Here is a 17,518-nt window from a genome sequence, read left to right as displayed (position 1 = left end):
ATTAAAATGTAATGACCCTCAAGGAATAATTTTGCATAGAGAAATGATGAAGTTGCACCTCCTTTATTTTATGTGTGGATACCTTGGAGTATATGCAATATTTTGCCTCTAACAGAAAGGGCAGACCCTTGGATTTTATGATGTATATTCATTATTCACAGTCTTGGGCACGTAAGCCACAACAACAGTCTTAATCACAAGTAGGAAGCATATGGCCTCATTCGGAAGATATCTTCCCACATCCCCTCAAGTAATTGCTGAATAATTGCTCCATTTTATTATGGATAAGAATCCTTTTTTTTTTAGTGTTTATTTTTCATAGAGAAAGCATGATCGGGGGAGGAGCAGAGACAGATCTGAAGCAGTCTCCACGCTCCAAGCTGACAGCACAGAGCCCGACGTGGGGCTCAAACTCACAAACCACAAGATCATGACCTGAGCCAAAGTTGGACTCTTAACCAACTGAGCCACCCAAGGCACTCCTAAAAATCCCATCTTGATATACAATCATCTTAGACATTAAAAAATTCACACTCTGTATTTTTAACATGTTTCCATTAGGAATATTTCAATAGCCGAACTTGTTTTCAGTGTTTGAAAGAGTAATTTACTGTCTTCAAAATGGAATCAAAAGGTGGAGAGAAATGTATAATGTACTAGAAATGGATAAACATGAAGAATAAAGTAATTCCGTGGGTGTAAGTGAATTCCATGGGCTTATTTTTGTAGCTGGTTTCAACTGTAGATGGTTATGAGCCGTAGCAAGATATTAGAAAAGTAACAAAAGCAAATGAGAAAAACTATATGTGAAGGACATTTATAACAGTTCCATTTAATGTGACAATGAAAACCCGGTGATGAAATCTCCCTTGTTAAGATATAAGCAAGGAAATAATTTCTTTATGTATACTTACTGTGGAAAAAGAAGATAGAGGTTAGTAAAAAAAAAAAGTGTGTGTTTACACACACATACACACACAATACACACACACACAAACTTAATATTTATATACACACACCACACACACACACATAAACTTATATATAGATCATTTGACTGTAACTTATATTTAAAATATCTTACCCAATTAAATTCAAAGATGTATCTGATGTTATTGCCAATTTTAAAGGTAAAAATAGAAGAGTCATAAGAATGTCTCCTAAATTATTAAAAATTTTCCTTTTTTAACTTTTGAAGGATGCTTTTATTCTTTTAATTTCATTTCTTTTCTTATAGTAACTCTGTATATAGAATTGGCATCAATATCTTCATGTCAATGTTAGAAATCCAGGGCACAGAAAGAACCCACGTTGTATACTTTTTACCAGTTGGCTTCTGAAAATTTGTCACATTATTTGGCCAGGACCTCACTTTATTCAGCTAAACATAAAATGCCAATGTTAGAATTCTTAGTGAAATCATACCCTAAATAGAGAGATCAATGCAGACAGATACATACAACAGTCATTTCTAAGGAGAAAAGAAATGAAGGAAAAATGATGTGCTCTAAGGAATGCTTCAGGTATTATCTCTTTGGAGAAGTCCTCTCAAAATAATCCCATTTCTGCGGTGGTGATGATTTCTTTAAATTTCCTTTTGGGGGAAAGGAATGAACATTTTTGACTAAATACTGTGCTTGCTGCATCATTTATTTATTTACCCAGCATTATTGCCTGAGTGATAACTACCTGGTAAACCTCAAGGATAATACAGTGAGAGAAAATCCATAAAGCTGCTTTACCCTCAAAGAGTGTATGGTCTCCTGGAGGAAACATATGAATCAATCACTAATCAGTTATTCACACCAATACATAGGTAATTATAAATTAAGGAAAACAGTTTTTTAAAAAGTGAGTTTCTGTGAAGTCATATAACACAAAAAAGTACACTATGGATCAATGAGTCAGGAAGTACTTTCCTCAGAAAGTGTTTTTCGAGTTGATATCTGAAAGACAAACAGGAATTACCTAGATGAAGGGATGGTGGGAGGGAAGCGACAGGGAGCCATTTTAGTGCAGAGGTGCTGAGATGGGAAGGTATGAAGCACTGCTCAGAAAATGTAAAGCAGGCAGTGTGATTAAAACACAAAATCCCATGGGAGGGTCATGTGGCTGACAGGGGCAGTGCCCCCAAAGTAAAGTGTCCACTTTATGCCTGTTAGCTGGGCACGGTATTTTTAACGCCTGTTGCCCAGTGTTCTGTTCAGATTAGCATTTGTCCGTGGTTTTTTTTTGTTTACATCTTATTAAAATAAGCCCAGTATGTTTGGTAATCTCCACTTCTACCCTGCCATGTCTCTTGGGGCACTGTGTGAGAGTCACATCTGCAGTAACCATTCTGACTTTCACATGTGCTCAAACATGGAACATAACCAGTAATATCCCACCTCCCTCTCCAGACTCTGTCCAGATATAGCATAAACAGCCCCTTCTGCTCAAATAGGCTCAGGCATGAGTGGTTAGGGACAGCTTTCTCCTTTGTCATCAGGGTGTAGTGGAAGAAGGTTTCAAAATGGCCATCATTGTCAGTCACACGGTGCTCTATTCAAAATCACTGTTGTTGTGTCAAAAAAATTACTTTTGAAAAATAGATTTTTGATTGGAGCTGTTTTATGGGTCCATCAATAAAATGAACCCAATATGAATGATTTTTTGTTACCTACTTTCACTAAAAGTGAACCTAAAAAGGTACAGATTTTGGTGATAAGTAAGTGAATATGGTCACCCTTACTGTAGGCTTTGTTAAAGATTTTAGGTTTGACTCCAAGAGCAATAAAGCCAAGAAAGAGGTAAACAAGGGGTGGAAAGATGTTCAGCTTTGTCTTTCCAAAATATTACCTCAAGTACACTAATGTGTTGTCTTAGAATTGTTTATACATGTCAACCTGATACACTTTTTTATTTAAAAAAAATTTTTTAATGTTCATTTATTTTTGAGAGAGAGAGAGAGAGAGAGATAAAGTGCGAGCAGGGGAGGGCAAGAGAGAGAGGGAGACACAGAATCTGAAGCAAGCTCCAGGCTCTGAGCTCTCAGCACAGAGCCCAACATGGGGCCTGACCCACAAACCACGAGTTCACCACCTGAGCCGAAGTTGGATGCCTAACTGCCTAACTGATTGAGCCACCCAGGCACTCCAACCTGATGCACTTTTTGAAAGCAACTGTCTCCATTTACATCCCCTTAGTTTTTCTAGCACAACCTCACCTGGGGATTTAATACTTGATAAAGTTTTGACCTATTCTGAAATATTCAAAGTGTTGTACCTATTTTTTCCCAGGTTTTTTCTTTTCATACTACCTGTACTTTTATTTTGATTTAATACTACCTATATTGGTAGAGTGATATTAGTTAAATAAAATCATAATAATTTTTCAAAGAACCCCAAAGGCTTTTTTTTATAAAAAAATAAATCTTCTAACTAAAAATATGAAATTAAGGACAATTAAAAATGGGTGAAGCATTAAACTCACCTTTTAGCTTCTTCTCGATGACAGAAAATGGAAAAAGGAATTTGAGCAATTAGATGTCAAACAGGGCATTGGAAATTACTTATTGATGAATATGAATTAATGAAACAGTAAATCTCCATACTATCTGTATTCCACATACTGATCTGTAGTCTGATATAATCAGGATTTTAGGTAGGGTATTTTGGTTAGTTGTTGGATATTCTTGGCAAGATTTAGATAAAGCAAAGCAAAATGAGGGAAGAGATATTTATAAGGGCCAAGATTTCCCTCATTTTCAACAATATGGAAAATAATTTATTTTGACACCTTCACCAGCAAAATAAAGAATTGAAATTTTGTGAATAATTTTCTGAAACTCTGTAGCTGCTAGATCTTTCACAACTCAACCCTAAGACAGTTTGCCAGAATCTGGAAGAGAGAACAAGATCTTCATGGACCTAACAAAAATCTGCAACCTTCAGAAGGGAAGGACATGCGGTAGTGAAAAGGTGCAGAACATGAATCTGGAAAACATGAGCTTGTCTCTACCACTCAGTAGCTGGGTAATCCTGAGTAAATTGCCTAAGTTTGCTAAACCTTAGTTCTCACTTATTTAAAGTACAGACAAAATGGTGCCTGTTACCCAAATAAGTGTGAATTAAGCTCTAATGACTAAAGGCTGTGCCCTAACAGTGAACAACTTGGGGTCTCTTTTTGATCAGATGTCATTGGGAGGCATGCTTTCTTCATCAGAAGGAATTTTAAATGTTCCTTTCTTGGAAAAATCTGAAACTAGGCATGACAACATTTACATATGAGAAACAGAAATCAAGACACAGCCACACAGATAGTCCATGGTCTCAGAATGAGTCATTTGTATTTTGCAGAGAATAATGAAGGAGATGGAGGGTTATAATAAATACTTACAGGAAAGATTAAATATTTTCTCATGTGTGGAATAAGATTTCTGCAAATGCTAATAAAGATTGATTGAAAGAAGGGCTCATTTTTGTTGCAGACCAACCAACAATGTTGGCAAGGACGTTGTATTATGCTCAGAGTTAGATCAGAGGTACAACAATGATCAGAACAAGTACTGAACTTTTGGCCAAGTTTAAGTGAGTAGAAGCTTTTATCTGTTGTAGAAGGTTTTATCTGTTGCCCACATAAGAATGTACATAATTTGCTTTAGTATAACCAGTTCTCAAGGAATTGGTATACTTGAAAAAGTTATAAATAGCAGAACCCCCATAGGGATTTATAAATAAGTCAAGGTTATAGTTAATAGATTTAGTGAAAATCTAGTAACACGTTATCTCTTACTAAATGCTATTACTATTTACATTTTGTTGTACTACCAAAGGTTTTTGTGAGGATTAACTGAGGTGTTAAAAGGGTTTTGTAAAGATTAAAAGACTATACAAATGTGAAGTGAATAATAATTCTAATGATACCTTGTTTTACCAACTCACTTTCACTAGATCATGATGTAACATCCCTCACTGTAAAGCTATATTTATAAAACAAAATACCAGTGATGAGCTTCACCTTGGCCAGTGTTTTCTAATTGGGCTTGAGAGACCCAAGGGATATTTTTTTCCAGTATTCTTTTTGGATCTCTAATTTCTATAAAGTTATTCAATTTTTATGAAACTTTGTTAGTACAAATCCCAAGGAGATTATCTGAGAAGGTACGAATATAACTTCCACATATGAGAATGCGTTGAAAACTACAAATGTATTATTTATGTTAAGTATTTTTTTTAAAACTCCACTTTTTCTTTTTTAAACTCTAGCTATTATTGTTCCAAGAAGGTTGGAATAATACAAAAGAAAGTAACAAAATGTTACAGGCACTGAAATGCTTATTAATATGTAATATGAAGAAAAGATTAGAATTGTAAAATGCCTTGAACCACAGAGGTCACTAAAAGATGCATCTAACAAACACGATGGTATTAAATTAAAAGATGTAATGAAAATGTCTGTGTTGTTATCCATAACATGTAAAATATACAATGGCTAGTGTTTCCAGTATAGCTTCAGCGGGGTTATCTAGAGGACATTGCCCAAGTTACGATTTTAATTCTTTTTTTTTTTAAATATTTTTGTTGTTTAAAGAAAGCTGCCAAACGCACTCCTATAGAAGATGCTTAATGTCCAAGTCTAGACTAGTGGTTCCTAATGGAGAGGATCAGGGATATCATTCCCCCTGGGATGTTTGGCTGTACTGGAGCCATTTTTGGTTGTCATGTCCAGCAGCTGTGGTAGCAGTGCTATTGGCATCTGGTGAGTAGAAGCCAGAGATGCTGCTACGCTTCCTATAATGCAGAGGATAGGTCTTCCCACAAGATCTGGTCCAAAGTGTCAGCAGTGCCATTGTTGCAGAACCCCGGTCTATCATAATCCTTCCCTTGGGTTTATATATTCCAGGGTAGCTGTATAGACACTATAGTAAATAGTAATATCTAGTGTTGGCAAAAATGTCAGAAAAGGGACATCCTCAAATATTGTTGGTATAAGTATCTACTGAAGTAAATATTTTGGAGACCATTTGTAAATTTAAAACATTGTGTTTTGTTGCATTTCTACTCCTAAGAAGCATTTCTTAACAATTTTATGTAATGGATGTATGCAACTATATTGGAACAAGAATTCCCTGTGCATGCAGTATTATTTATAATAAGAAAATATTAGGTACAAATTAGATGTTCATCAATAAGTGGTAAAATTAATTAGAGCATAATATACACAATATGTAATGATAAAATGGGAGAATTGCATATCATAACAAAGAAAGATGAATATGACGTATTGTGGGTTATAAACGATACAGGGTTTTTTTATTTGTAATCAAATTTTTTGCTTAAGTTTGTATAAATGTGTATGTGAAATGTGTGTGCACATATACATGCACATGCCAAAGGTCTGGAAGGAAGCAGAGCAAATATTAAGAAAAAGAGTGGTTATGAAAAATATTGAGTGTGGGATAAAATATCCACTTTTTACTTTATATTGTTTTATAATATTTGCATTTCTTTGAAGATTGGGCAGTCTATGAAATTAAAAAATGTAATATGAATAGCTCACACAATAATAAACATACATGGACATTGTCTCTTGTGTAAGGGTTATGTGAGGAATTCACTTTTGAGGAGGTTTTAATAGGCATTTCCTGGTGAAAGGGAATTAAGAGATTGCAGACATAGAAAGAACAATTAGAGGAGGCCACTACAAAGAACTGAGTGGAAATCTGGGCAAACCTAAAAGGAAGGGGCTAGGAGTAGTAATATAGAAACACTCAATTATAAGGGTTGTGATTTAAATTCAAATGGAAGCTCCCATTTTTAAAAGAAAATGCCTTATTTGGACATAGCTTAATTAGTATTTGCCTCAATCAAGCAAATTCTATTCTTCAATGCCGAACATGTCTATGGGAAACTTCAATTTCTACTTAAAAGTTAAATTATTTTCACCAACTCTTTTTTTATATTTGTGTATTTGAATCTAATCGCTTGTGCAGTTTTAGTTGAAAGGATTCAGCATTAAAGATTAAAAATATTGAAGAAAGAAATGAATTATGGAAATTATCTTCAGTTTGCAGCTTGCTTTACAAAGATTTAGAAGCCTCTTTCTTGTACAGCTCCATCTTTCAAAAGCATGGCTAGGGCTTTTTATGTATAGTTACAATCTTAACATTTTAAATGTAGCCATTCCTAGATAGAATCCGAGGGGTCACTGGTTTATACTTCCAATTTCTAAGAGATCCTTAATATTAATGAGTCAACACCTGAGGAAATACTTTCATTTGATCAATGCAGAAAATGTTGCTCCTCAAATACCTAAATCGTTAACACTTATCAGAGGAGATTAAAAGCTTGAGTATTCTTTTGAAGCAACATACCTGGGGGTAGAAAAAGCCACCAATGCTGATTCGAATTCAGTTCTTACTCATTTACATATTGTCTTAAAGGCATTTTACATTATAATCCCAAACCTGACGTACTTCAGGTTTCATTCATAAAAACAAGCAAACATCATTTGCAGGACCTAGTCCCTCCTCTACAGAAGAAATGCAAGAATTCCATGTATGAATGAAAAGTACTGCCATTGTTCTACAGAGATGTCTACTCCGGAGTGCAAGTCCGCCCAGATTTGTTTAGAGTAAGTCACGAAATTAATCATATAACTTGTTTAAAAGGCGAAGCATAACAGAATCAACACTAATTTATCTATTTACATTTGAAGTTTCACTTACATTTTGTCTTTATCCTGTCTTTTTATTCTATGAAATTTTTATTGCTTTTAAGATATTATACACTTTGTTTCAATTTCAGTTAAACTTTGTCTGGCAGAGTATTCTAGAGACTTTTAACACATTCCAAAAAGTAACAGGCACGTATGTTAAATCTTATCTTGCCATAATTAACTGCTGCCACATCTTCACCAATATTTTAAAAATTAGGATTTATGCTTAAACATATACACACACACACACATATGTATTATATACGTATACACACAAATACACAGTATTGGCCAAACATACCTTTCCTTGCATACATTTTTTTTTTTTTACTGTGCAAACCATGGCTTTAAAATTAGTCTTTATTTTCCAATACAAAACGTATAAATAAGAGAGCCAAAAATTATCCTCCAAATTATTGTGCATTTTCGCATTTTAAGTTTAAAGAATGGATGCCTTTCCTAAAACATTTCTTTTTGCTTTACCATAGCCTTATTGTATAGGGTGGGCACTGATACCTTCATTTTAGGTGTTGGGCATCCAGGACACAGAGCAGTCACGCAGCTTTAGAAGGATCTCATGGTGTTTCTTCCTGCCCCATTTATTACTGTGGTCTTTATTAATGGATTAATTGAAATATACAGATAATTATTAAGGACTTACTAAATAGTTCTATATTCTGGGTGGCCAAAAGAGCCTGTTTGATAGTCTAGGGTTTATAGAAAATGCAATGTGAGTGTTGCTCTGTAAAGAGTGATTGTAATTTACTGACCGGAGGCGGCCCCTAAGGTTGTGCAACAAAATGACACTGATTATTGAGCAACATATGGTCAGCAAATCAAGAAACTCATAGCTCTGTTTGGGAATTTGGATGTAGGGGATGGGTAGCATAACGCATAAGGAAAATTACTGTGTGCAACAAAACCGAGCATTAAAAGTACTATAGAGAGTTTGAATAAAAATTCTATGGTATGTATGTTGGAGACAGAGATTGGTTGCAAATCTGGAAAGGTTTCCATCACGTCCTGTGTTAATTAATGATAAGATTTCATGCAGAACTGCAAGGTGGTAGGATTATTGGAGTGCAAAGGAACAAGAAAATATCCAAGAATATCTAACAAGGATGAAGTTTTTGAGGGAGTTGTTTTGTGGGAATATGCAGTGTGAAAACAGGCTGGAAATAGGTGGGATTCAGCTAAATTACTGAGAACTTCACATTCCAGCTTCTAGAATTTGGGCGATAGACAAAGGGAAATATCAGCCCTGGAATCAAGAAAGCAGGCCATGGGTTCAACTTCATGAATGTGAGTTTCAGCTCAGGTGCTTACTAGCTGTTAAGCAAGTTGTGTAATCACTTTATGTCTCATTTTCTCCAACTTCAAAATAAAATACATACATACAGTCATATTTGAGTTGTTTGAAGGATTAGATTAAATGTGGTAAAACATGGAGAATGATTAGGTTAATATCAGGAATAAAATGAGGTTTATCATCAATGTTATTTTTTTTTAATAGTTGCTATTGTTTTAGCTGAGTTGGGGGCAGTTTATTATGGAAAGGTTAAAATGAAATTGATAATGGCAGCAGAAATGTAGGTTGATAAGGCAACTGCAAGAGAGGCAAGATAAAATGGAAAGGTAGTTTCTAGTTTCAAGTTTTCGTATCAATATTTATTTGTAGACTTAGAGCCTTGAGCCAATCACTTAACATTTCGAATCAAATCCTATTTTTTGTTAGTTATAACATGGGATAGATGATAACAATGTGAGTGATTTAAGGAGATTGAGTATTAGCTATGAATGATAGTGTTTAATAAACTGTAAATTAAAAAAAATTCCCATTATTAATACTAGAATCTTAGGAAGGGATAGCAATAGTTTGATTCTGAAAGTAGAGGAGAAATGGATAAGTTTATGGAGGAAAATCTGATACATAATTAATGGCATCCAGACTAGGAAGTGATGAAGCCGTGAAATGACAATAATCGAATATTCTTAGTAACAGCCAGATGATAATAATTTTGTTATTTCTAGCATTGTCTTATACACAGTGATGGCCATTTGTCTGTGTTCTTTGTTTACCTTTAAAGGAAATCTGGCAGATTTATGGGGCCTCTTGTTAGAAACTTAAATTCACATTAAAAATCTGGTGTATGTAAAGCAGAATTTGCTTCTTTCCCCTTCTACAAACAATTTCATTCATTCAATGAAGATTTGTTGAATGATTACCTTGGCCCATATTAATCTCGCCCACATCTTATCTGTCATTTCTATTTTATTATATATTGTTCTTTGTCATTTGTTTTGTCTTGCTTTATCCTCATTGATACTGTAGTGAGCAGGGGATAATTCTTATATTTCCTCTTCTCCCCTCATGCCCATACCACCTAATTAACATGGAGAACTTAACTGTATGGCTTGCATCCTTACCTACCAGAATATACCCAAACATAGGATAATGACTTTCCATTCATTACATCAGTGTAGATGAGTGTGGGGCAGCATAGTTGCTTCTCTCATGCTGTCCCTTCACTGATAAAGCTCAATTACTCTGCTTCATGACATCACTTTGGTTTAGTTTAGTTTTTATTATTGCTGGTAATCTTGGCTTATGTGATGGCCACCACTTAGAGGTATATGTGATTTTCTTAGTGTTTATAGTATTTCCTTTCCATTTTGGCCCCTTCTATTCTTCAGAGAAGGGCAGTCATGCCACCATTTAACCTCACCTTTCTTCACCCCATTCTCTGAGTTGTGCATAACTTCACTTTGACCTCGCAACCTTCTAGGCAACCCTACAACTTTTGTCCACTTCTCTAAGTTTCCTGTGTTTATAGAAGAGCTGAAGTTGTGTATGTTCTTTCATCATTTTATTCCTAGGCATGCTATATAATGATCCCTTCCATCCCTGATGTCAAAGGATACTCTGGTAAACATGCAGCTTGCAAGAAACTCTGAAAAAAGCAGGTCTAGTCTCTATGTTCAGATTTGGCCCAAAGTCAGGGGACATATGTCAAGCTCTCATAGATACTGGATCATTTTTTTTTTAATATTTACTTATTTTTGGTAGACAAAGAGACAGAATGCAAGCAGGGGCGGGGCAGAGAGAGAGGGAGACACAGAATCTGAAGCAAGCTCCAGGCTCTGAGCTGTCAGCACAGAGCCTAACGGGGGTGGGGGGGGGGTGGGGGGGGGTGGGGTTTGAACCCACGAAGTGCGTGGTTTCAACGACCTGGGCCAAAGTTGGACGCTTAACCGACTGAGCCACCCAAGCGTGCCAATACTGGATCATTATACTCTGCTCTTATATATCAAGGAGACATGAAAATCCAGTCATGCTGGCATTCAATCTGGAATCAGAATGATAATTTTATTCTTACTATATTTCTTTTTCTTTTAATTATTTTTTTAATGATTATTTTTGAGAAGAGAGAGACAGTGCATGAGCTGGGGAGGAGAGAGAAAGAGGGAGACACAGAATCCAAAACAGGCTCCAGGCTCTGAGCTGTCAGCACAGAGGCAGACGCGGGGCTTGAACTCACAGACAGTGAGATCATGACCTGAGCCAAAGTTGGATGCCTAACTGACAGCCACCCAGGCGCCTCTATTCTTACTATATTTCTGATTCTATTCTGCAAACCTTTTGCAGTACTCATCCACAACTTGTCTTCAAAATATAGGGGAGCACTTAACGTTTTTTTATTGGCAACAAAAAGAAAAGCTTTTCAAAAAGAACATTGCACTCCTGCAAAGGCCAAGGACTCCCAGTTCTAAGACACTACCACTGAGGCCCCCATCTCCAGTCCTCTTACTAGGCTACAGCTGGTCCTACTGTCTCTTTAACAGACCCATGGGAAGTGTCAGGCCCAAACTGTTAGGGCCTCTTTTTTCAGATGTTTGGTTCCCAATATTTCTTTTACTTCATCTCTGAACTAGAGATGTATACTATTCTGGGATGACAGGATGTGTTTCACTTAACAGTGTGTCATAGAGCAGAATAATAACAATTACAACAACATATAGCTGAATATAAAATTATAACAAACAACAACAACAACAACAAAGATAATAATAAGCCAGTGTTAGCCAGAAAAACCGGGAATAACAACAATAAATGACTTCACTTCAATCTGATAATTATTTAAGGAATTTCTGCTGCTTTTAAAGATACTGAAGAAGATAAACATTATTCAGTTTTAGAATAAAACTGAGGTGCCTCATCTATTTCTTAAGTAGCCTGACCGTCTGGTTAAATGAAATGATTATCATACTGAAACTATGGAAGATAAATTGGTTCATTAATTCCAGCCTAGGACAGTGTGACGTTATTCATTTAGGCATCTAGGAAAGTTTGTAGGACTCATTTTTAGATAAGCCCATCTAAAGTCTGTGGACTTTACTATAAGATAATCCAAAGTTATCTTTTCCCTTACATAAGCAAAAGTAAAAAAAAAAACAATTTCAGGGAACACTTTCCATTTCTTCCTTAAGAGCAGAATCCTCCTATTTTTCTTGTTTTCACTATAATTTCTAGCTCACTACTTCTTATCTTAATTATAAGAATTACTGATCCAAAAAACTTTCACTTGTACAAAACAGTACCAGAGATGGCCCATTCTGTAGAGAGGGAATCAGTAAAATCAGAATATACAGGGAGTGTGTTTATACAAAATACTCCTATCAGGGCAATGCACAAAAATACAGGAAAGGAACAACATGCAGTCTATTTTCTCATGTGGGTTGAAAATTTTGGAATTACAATAAACTATGAAATTATTTTAGCTGAAATCTAGCTAATGATTTCTTGTTATATTACTAGATTCACTGTGAAAATTAGAAATAATTTTCTGTGATGATTAGGAAATACCGCCTCTGAATGCACTCTGTTTCCCCAACACCATTAAAAAATAAACCCTGATGAAACTCTCTGCTTTACATTTCAAGTCTTTCACCCTTTAGCAGCTTCCTTACAACCATAAAAACACAAGGGGAAAGAGTGAGAGAAAAAACCAATTCAAAAAGGATGGCTAGCTTATGGTCAAAACACAGGTGACAGAGTTGTCCAAAATACTGTTACAGCTTCTCCATTGACAATTCACTCCATTCTAGAGCCTTGTCAGCCCTCCCAGATTCATTGACCGACTATTATATTCAGAATGGCTCTGAAAACTTAACAGCACTTAGAAATGCTCTTGAGATATCTAAAAATGTCTTTATTTAGAAAGGAAAACATAACACCCGCCAAATTTGTAGGTTTGAAAAACCACTTCCAATAAGAATTAAAAGGCCCTCTTCCTCACTGAAATGGGACTATCAATATATGACTTGTCTGTTCATGAAAAATAGTGGGTTCTTGTCTCTGATGTCGCAATTTAGTTTAAAATCACTTTCTTGATGACAGGGTACATACAGATGATGAAACTATAAAGATGACAGTCTAATCTTCAGAGATCACTGATCACTGATAAAAGATTAAATAACGTAAACATCTGAAACGCCAGATTATCAGCTGGTCGGCAAACTCTCAGTATTGAAGTGTGCTGAGACATTACTGATAAGTGAAAAATGCTTTTCCTGTATGTTATGCAGAAATACATCCTCCTCCAGGAGAGGCAGATGAGTTTTAGTACCTCTGAATTTAATGTGTATACATGTATTTTTTCTCAATAATGATGCAATATGTGTAAAATGTTAAAAAATGATATACTGTAAAGTGCTCAAAATTATTGTTTTCCCTCAGAGTAATGCCTGATTGCTGAGAATTTTGATCATCACTGTTTGGAATTTGAACCAATTTTAAATATACGTACAAGAATGATTAGACATGCTGGTCCTATAAAACTCCAAATAAAGTTGTTTTCTGTGCTAAGCCAACATCTGAAAAGTAAATAATAAATCTATAAATATGTTTGTATGTACTTCACAAAGCAACATTTGCAATGATACACATGCATATTCAGAATTGCATTTCAAATACTTACGAGATCATCTTAACTTACACTTTAGTGGTGCCATAATATCTATATCCTAGTGATGCTGAAAATCCAACTACCACAGCTGGGCTGAGATAGCCAAAGATATAAAAATTCTTGTGCAAAAATCCCTTGTTGTAGATGACACCCACAACAATGAGATAGAGGTGTATGCCTTCAATGCACATCCATGCAAAGGCAGCTAAAAAGAAATAATGCAGCAGCCCAGCAATGATTGAACAGAAGAGCTAGAAACCAAAGAAAGAAAGGAACCATAAGCAGGGTTTGCTTTAACATTAGCATAACATAACATCCTGACTTTCCCCGTAAATTATGCCACTTGATACAATGCTTGCTCATATTAAAATATCCTCATCAAGTGCCAGTTTTTTAAGATGTACCACTTCCAGGTGAGCTTCTTCAATGTGAAGCACCAGTTGTGAAGCAATCCCATGACAGAACTAAGTGACTGGTCTCGTCCAGAGAGAGTTACAGTTTTATACATTTACATTATGGGATCGGTTGTGGATTCGTCACAGGTAAAACGTGATCTCTGTGTTATGATTTAAGTTGATTTCTGTTTTGGAGATGCCTTTACCCTCCTCAATTTTATTCATGCTCAAAGAATGAAAATTATTGCTAATACCATGCTAAATGAAATATAATAAATATCTTGATTATCGTGACAAACATTGACTTTACAAAATAGACAATGGATAATATATTTTACAAAAAGAATTCATTATGGAAGCACTGTAAGCTGTAAGATTATCAGGTAAGTTCAAGATGGATTTCAGTTAAATATTACTTATTAGTATTTACTTCACAAATAGAATTGGAGTTAGGCTTAGAAGAAATAATATAAAAAGAAGTAGTTACACACTTCTGTATTAATAGAACTAACAGTATCTATTGCTGGAAAAGGAATATAATTCACACTTACATACCTATTGCACTTAATAAAAAGGAGCATAATCCAAGCATAATGAGATTATATACAAAATATATTAGGCGGTACTATATAAAGTTGGGAACAGAGAGGTCACTGGTAATTAAAATTTGGGAGCTACTTTAGTGAGGAATTGAGATTAAAATATGGCTTGGTAAGGAGAAAAACTTGATAGGTGAAACAGAATTGAAAATAAATACTCTAAGGAATAGTTTTAGGGAAAGGATAATGGGGGGAATGAAACTGAAGGAAAAATAAGGCATTGGAGGATAGTGGGTGGTATATAAAATTGGCAGGTGTTGGGAGCACCACTGCAAAACAACAACAACAAAAACAGTTATGAAGTTTATAGTCTAGTGTATACTATTTAAGATAGATGTTTGGTGGTATCTACTTCCGAAGAAAACCTTGATATCTAGGGGTTAGTGTCAATACTTGAAAGATTTCTACAAGGATGGCAATGTGGAGACAATTGAATGTTTTGTGGCCATGAGAATGCACTTTTCCAATCTCCACCTGCAGGGAGGGCAATTGACCTAGAGCTCCAGCAGCTGCACTAGGAAAGACATTGCCCTGTTCATGTTTCCCATAGGCTGCTGCTACTAAGACCTTCCTTTTCTTGAGACACAGATTTGACTCAAGGTCTTCTCAAAGGACTCCTTGACAACCGTGCTGAACTTTCCTGAAAAGTGCACTGCTGTGTCAAACACTTCCACCTACTTGTCCTTCCTTCCTTCTTTCCTTTACACATCTTCTCATGCAGATACTCACTTGCGTCTTGGTCTGATGACTCTCCAGTCTCTCTCTTCCCATTATCTCTCAACCATTCTGCCTAATTAATTTACTGCATGTTTAATCTCACTTTAATGCCTGCCCCTAGGAGGACTCAGACTAATACAATATAGAAACTGGTAAGGCCCTAGATCAATAATGGTGGGGAAGAGGTTGTTAGGAAAGTGTAATGACTAGGTGGAGCCTATTTGTCATAGCTCAACCTATGAACCCAGCTCCTTTTATGTTAAGATAAACTTTTAATTTCCAATTCTCGCTCTGTCCCTTCTGCCTTTGTTTAATGCCCAGGTAAAAACACAGCAAAACAAACAAACCAAAAAACAAACCAAAAGATTATTTCTTCAGTTTGTAGCAAAGTTTTCACTTGTCCCAATGGTTCATTCTAACTAGGGACACTGTGCATAATGAAATTCACAGGCAGGTTTTAGTTATGTTAACATAAGCAAACTTAGAAAACACTTAGGAACAAAATATATACTATGTTTGCTCATTAAGCTCTTAATTACAATTCATGATTTTATGACATGTATATTTAGGGAAAAACATTAGAAAATAAAAATAGATTGAGAGAGATCTACATACCTTATTAGTATTTGTATTGATCCCAACCAGAAAAACAAGTTCAGCAAGGAATAGGTTACAGCAGAGATTTTTGTGAATTGTCGTTCTGGTGCTTTGAATTTCACTGAAGAACCAGAAGGTAAAAATGCATATGGCAAGGCAAATCAGTGAAATAATTATTCCTAGTTGAGTGATCCTTGTAAGAATATTATAATCTTTAATACCCTAAGGGAAAATAATAATAAAGCTGTTAAGAGAATAACTCAGTAACTTGTCAAAGGAACTACAACATATAATGAACTTTCTTTTTGGTGTAACATTAATCAAAATGTTCATAAAATGTAAAAATACAAATGTGCATTTAGATGAGAAAAATTTTGTACCTTTGAAAATGCTCAATATTCAGAGAAATATGATATAAATCATGTAGCACTTTAAAAGTTCTGTAATTAGTGATTTTTTTCTGGGCACAGTGTATATTAGTACATGGTTTAACAATGTTATCGTCATCAGTTTCATGATATTAGAAAGGCAATTCATTATTGTAATGTGAAAATGGTTAATTAAAACAGATTTATCAATGGTAATAACAAGTCTTATTTCTATGCAGCAATTCATCTAAAACACATTAAACAAAGGTATCAGAAATACTGAATATATAGAACATCAAAATAGTAAAGCTGAAAGACTTTGAAATGAGAAAAGTTGGTTTTATTCTAACCAGATGAATATTTATGTTTTATATACAGAGTAGAGGCTTCTTTTCTCACTTAACATTCAGGAAAAAAAAGTCTTTATAACTGACATGGTGAGGTAGATCTATTTGGCCACTTTATATATTTGATGGATTCTCGATAGACATAGAAACTAACCTGATATTTAATGATAATTATGATACAGAGATATAAAATAAGAAATTATATAATGTAAAAGAAACATATTAATGATATGAAATACATAGCATGAAGCTATTCACTGTAGAGAGATTTTCATGTTTAAAAATCTTGTAGGCTTCTACATTATTAAAACGTTGCATTAGTTATAAATATGTTAATACTTATTGACCAGATGTCAAATATTTTTACCTAATTTGTACTCGGTAAAAATAAACTTTCGAGACAAAAGCAAAGGCCTTTAAAAACCGTGATACATTTAAATATGTAAATGGTTTTTTTATGTCTTTCTTATTTATTTATATTTATTTATTTATTTATTTATTTATTTATTTATTTATTTATATAATTTATTGTCAAATTGGCTAACATGCAGTGTGTAAAGTGTGTTCTTGGTTTTTGGGGGTAGATTCCGTGGTTCATTGCTTACATACAACACCTAGTGCTCATCCCAACAAGTGCCCTCCTCAAAGCCCATCACCCATTTTCCCCTCTCCCTGACACCCCATCAAAAGCAACATAAGAGTCAATGGAGAGATATTTAACATACACTCTACTAGCTATTATAGACTGAATAAGTCCTAGACTTTTTTAGGTTATGGTAGGTAAGAAAGCAAAGATTAAAAAAAGATAATGTTGGGGCTTTATCAATTAAC

General features: G+C 34.9%; 1 protein-coding gene across 3 annotated transcripts in view; it reads right to left on the bottom strand.

Moving 5' to 3' along the window:
• Positions 1-17,518, bottom strand: part of ADGRL4 (adhesion G protein-coupled receptor L4) — a 108,779-nt gene that overhangs the window by 15,535 nt on the left and 75,726 nt on the right. For 2 of the 3 annotated variants that reach the window (XM_047871601.1, XM_047871600.1), the window contains exons 11-13: positions 15,991-16,194; positions 13,695-13,915; positions 13,506-13,572 (exon numbers count right to left, since the gene is read on the bottom strand). In XM_047871601.1, the coding sequence (XP_047727557.1) occupies positions 13,506-13,572; positions 13,695-13,915; positions 15,991-16,194 (492 nt within the window). The remainder of the gene's footprint in view (positions 1-13,505; positions 13,573-13,694; positions 13,916-15,990; positions 16,195-17,518) is intronic. The other variant, XM_047871602.1, reaches the window with a different exon arrangement.

Source organism: Prionailurus viverrinus, chromosome C1 (genome assembly GCF_022837055.1).
Source record: "Prionailurus viverrinus isolate Anna chromosome C1, UM_Priviv_1.0, whole genome shotgun sequence".
NCBI classification, from domain to species: Eukaryota; Metazoa; Chordata; class Mammalia; order Carnivora; family Felidae; genus Prionailurus; species Prionailurus viverrinus.
The sequence above is the reverse complement of the archived record's forward strand: the minus strand, read 5'-3'. Positions and strand labels throughout refer to the sequence as shown.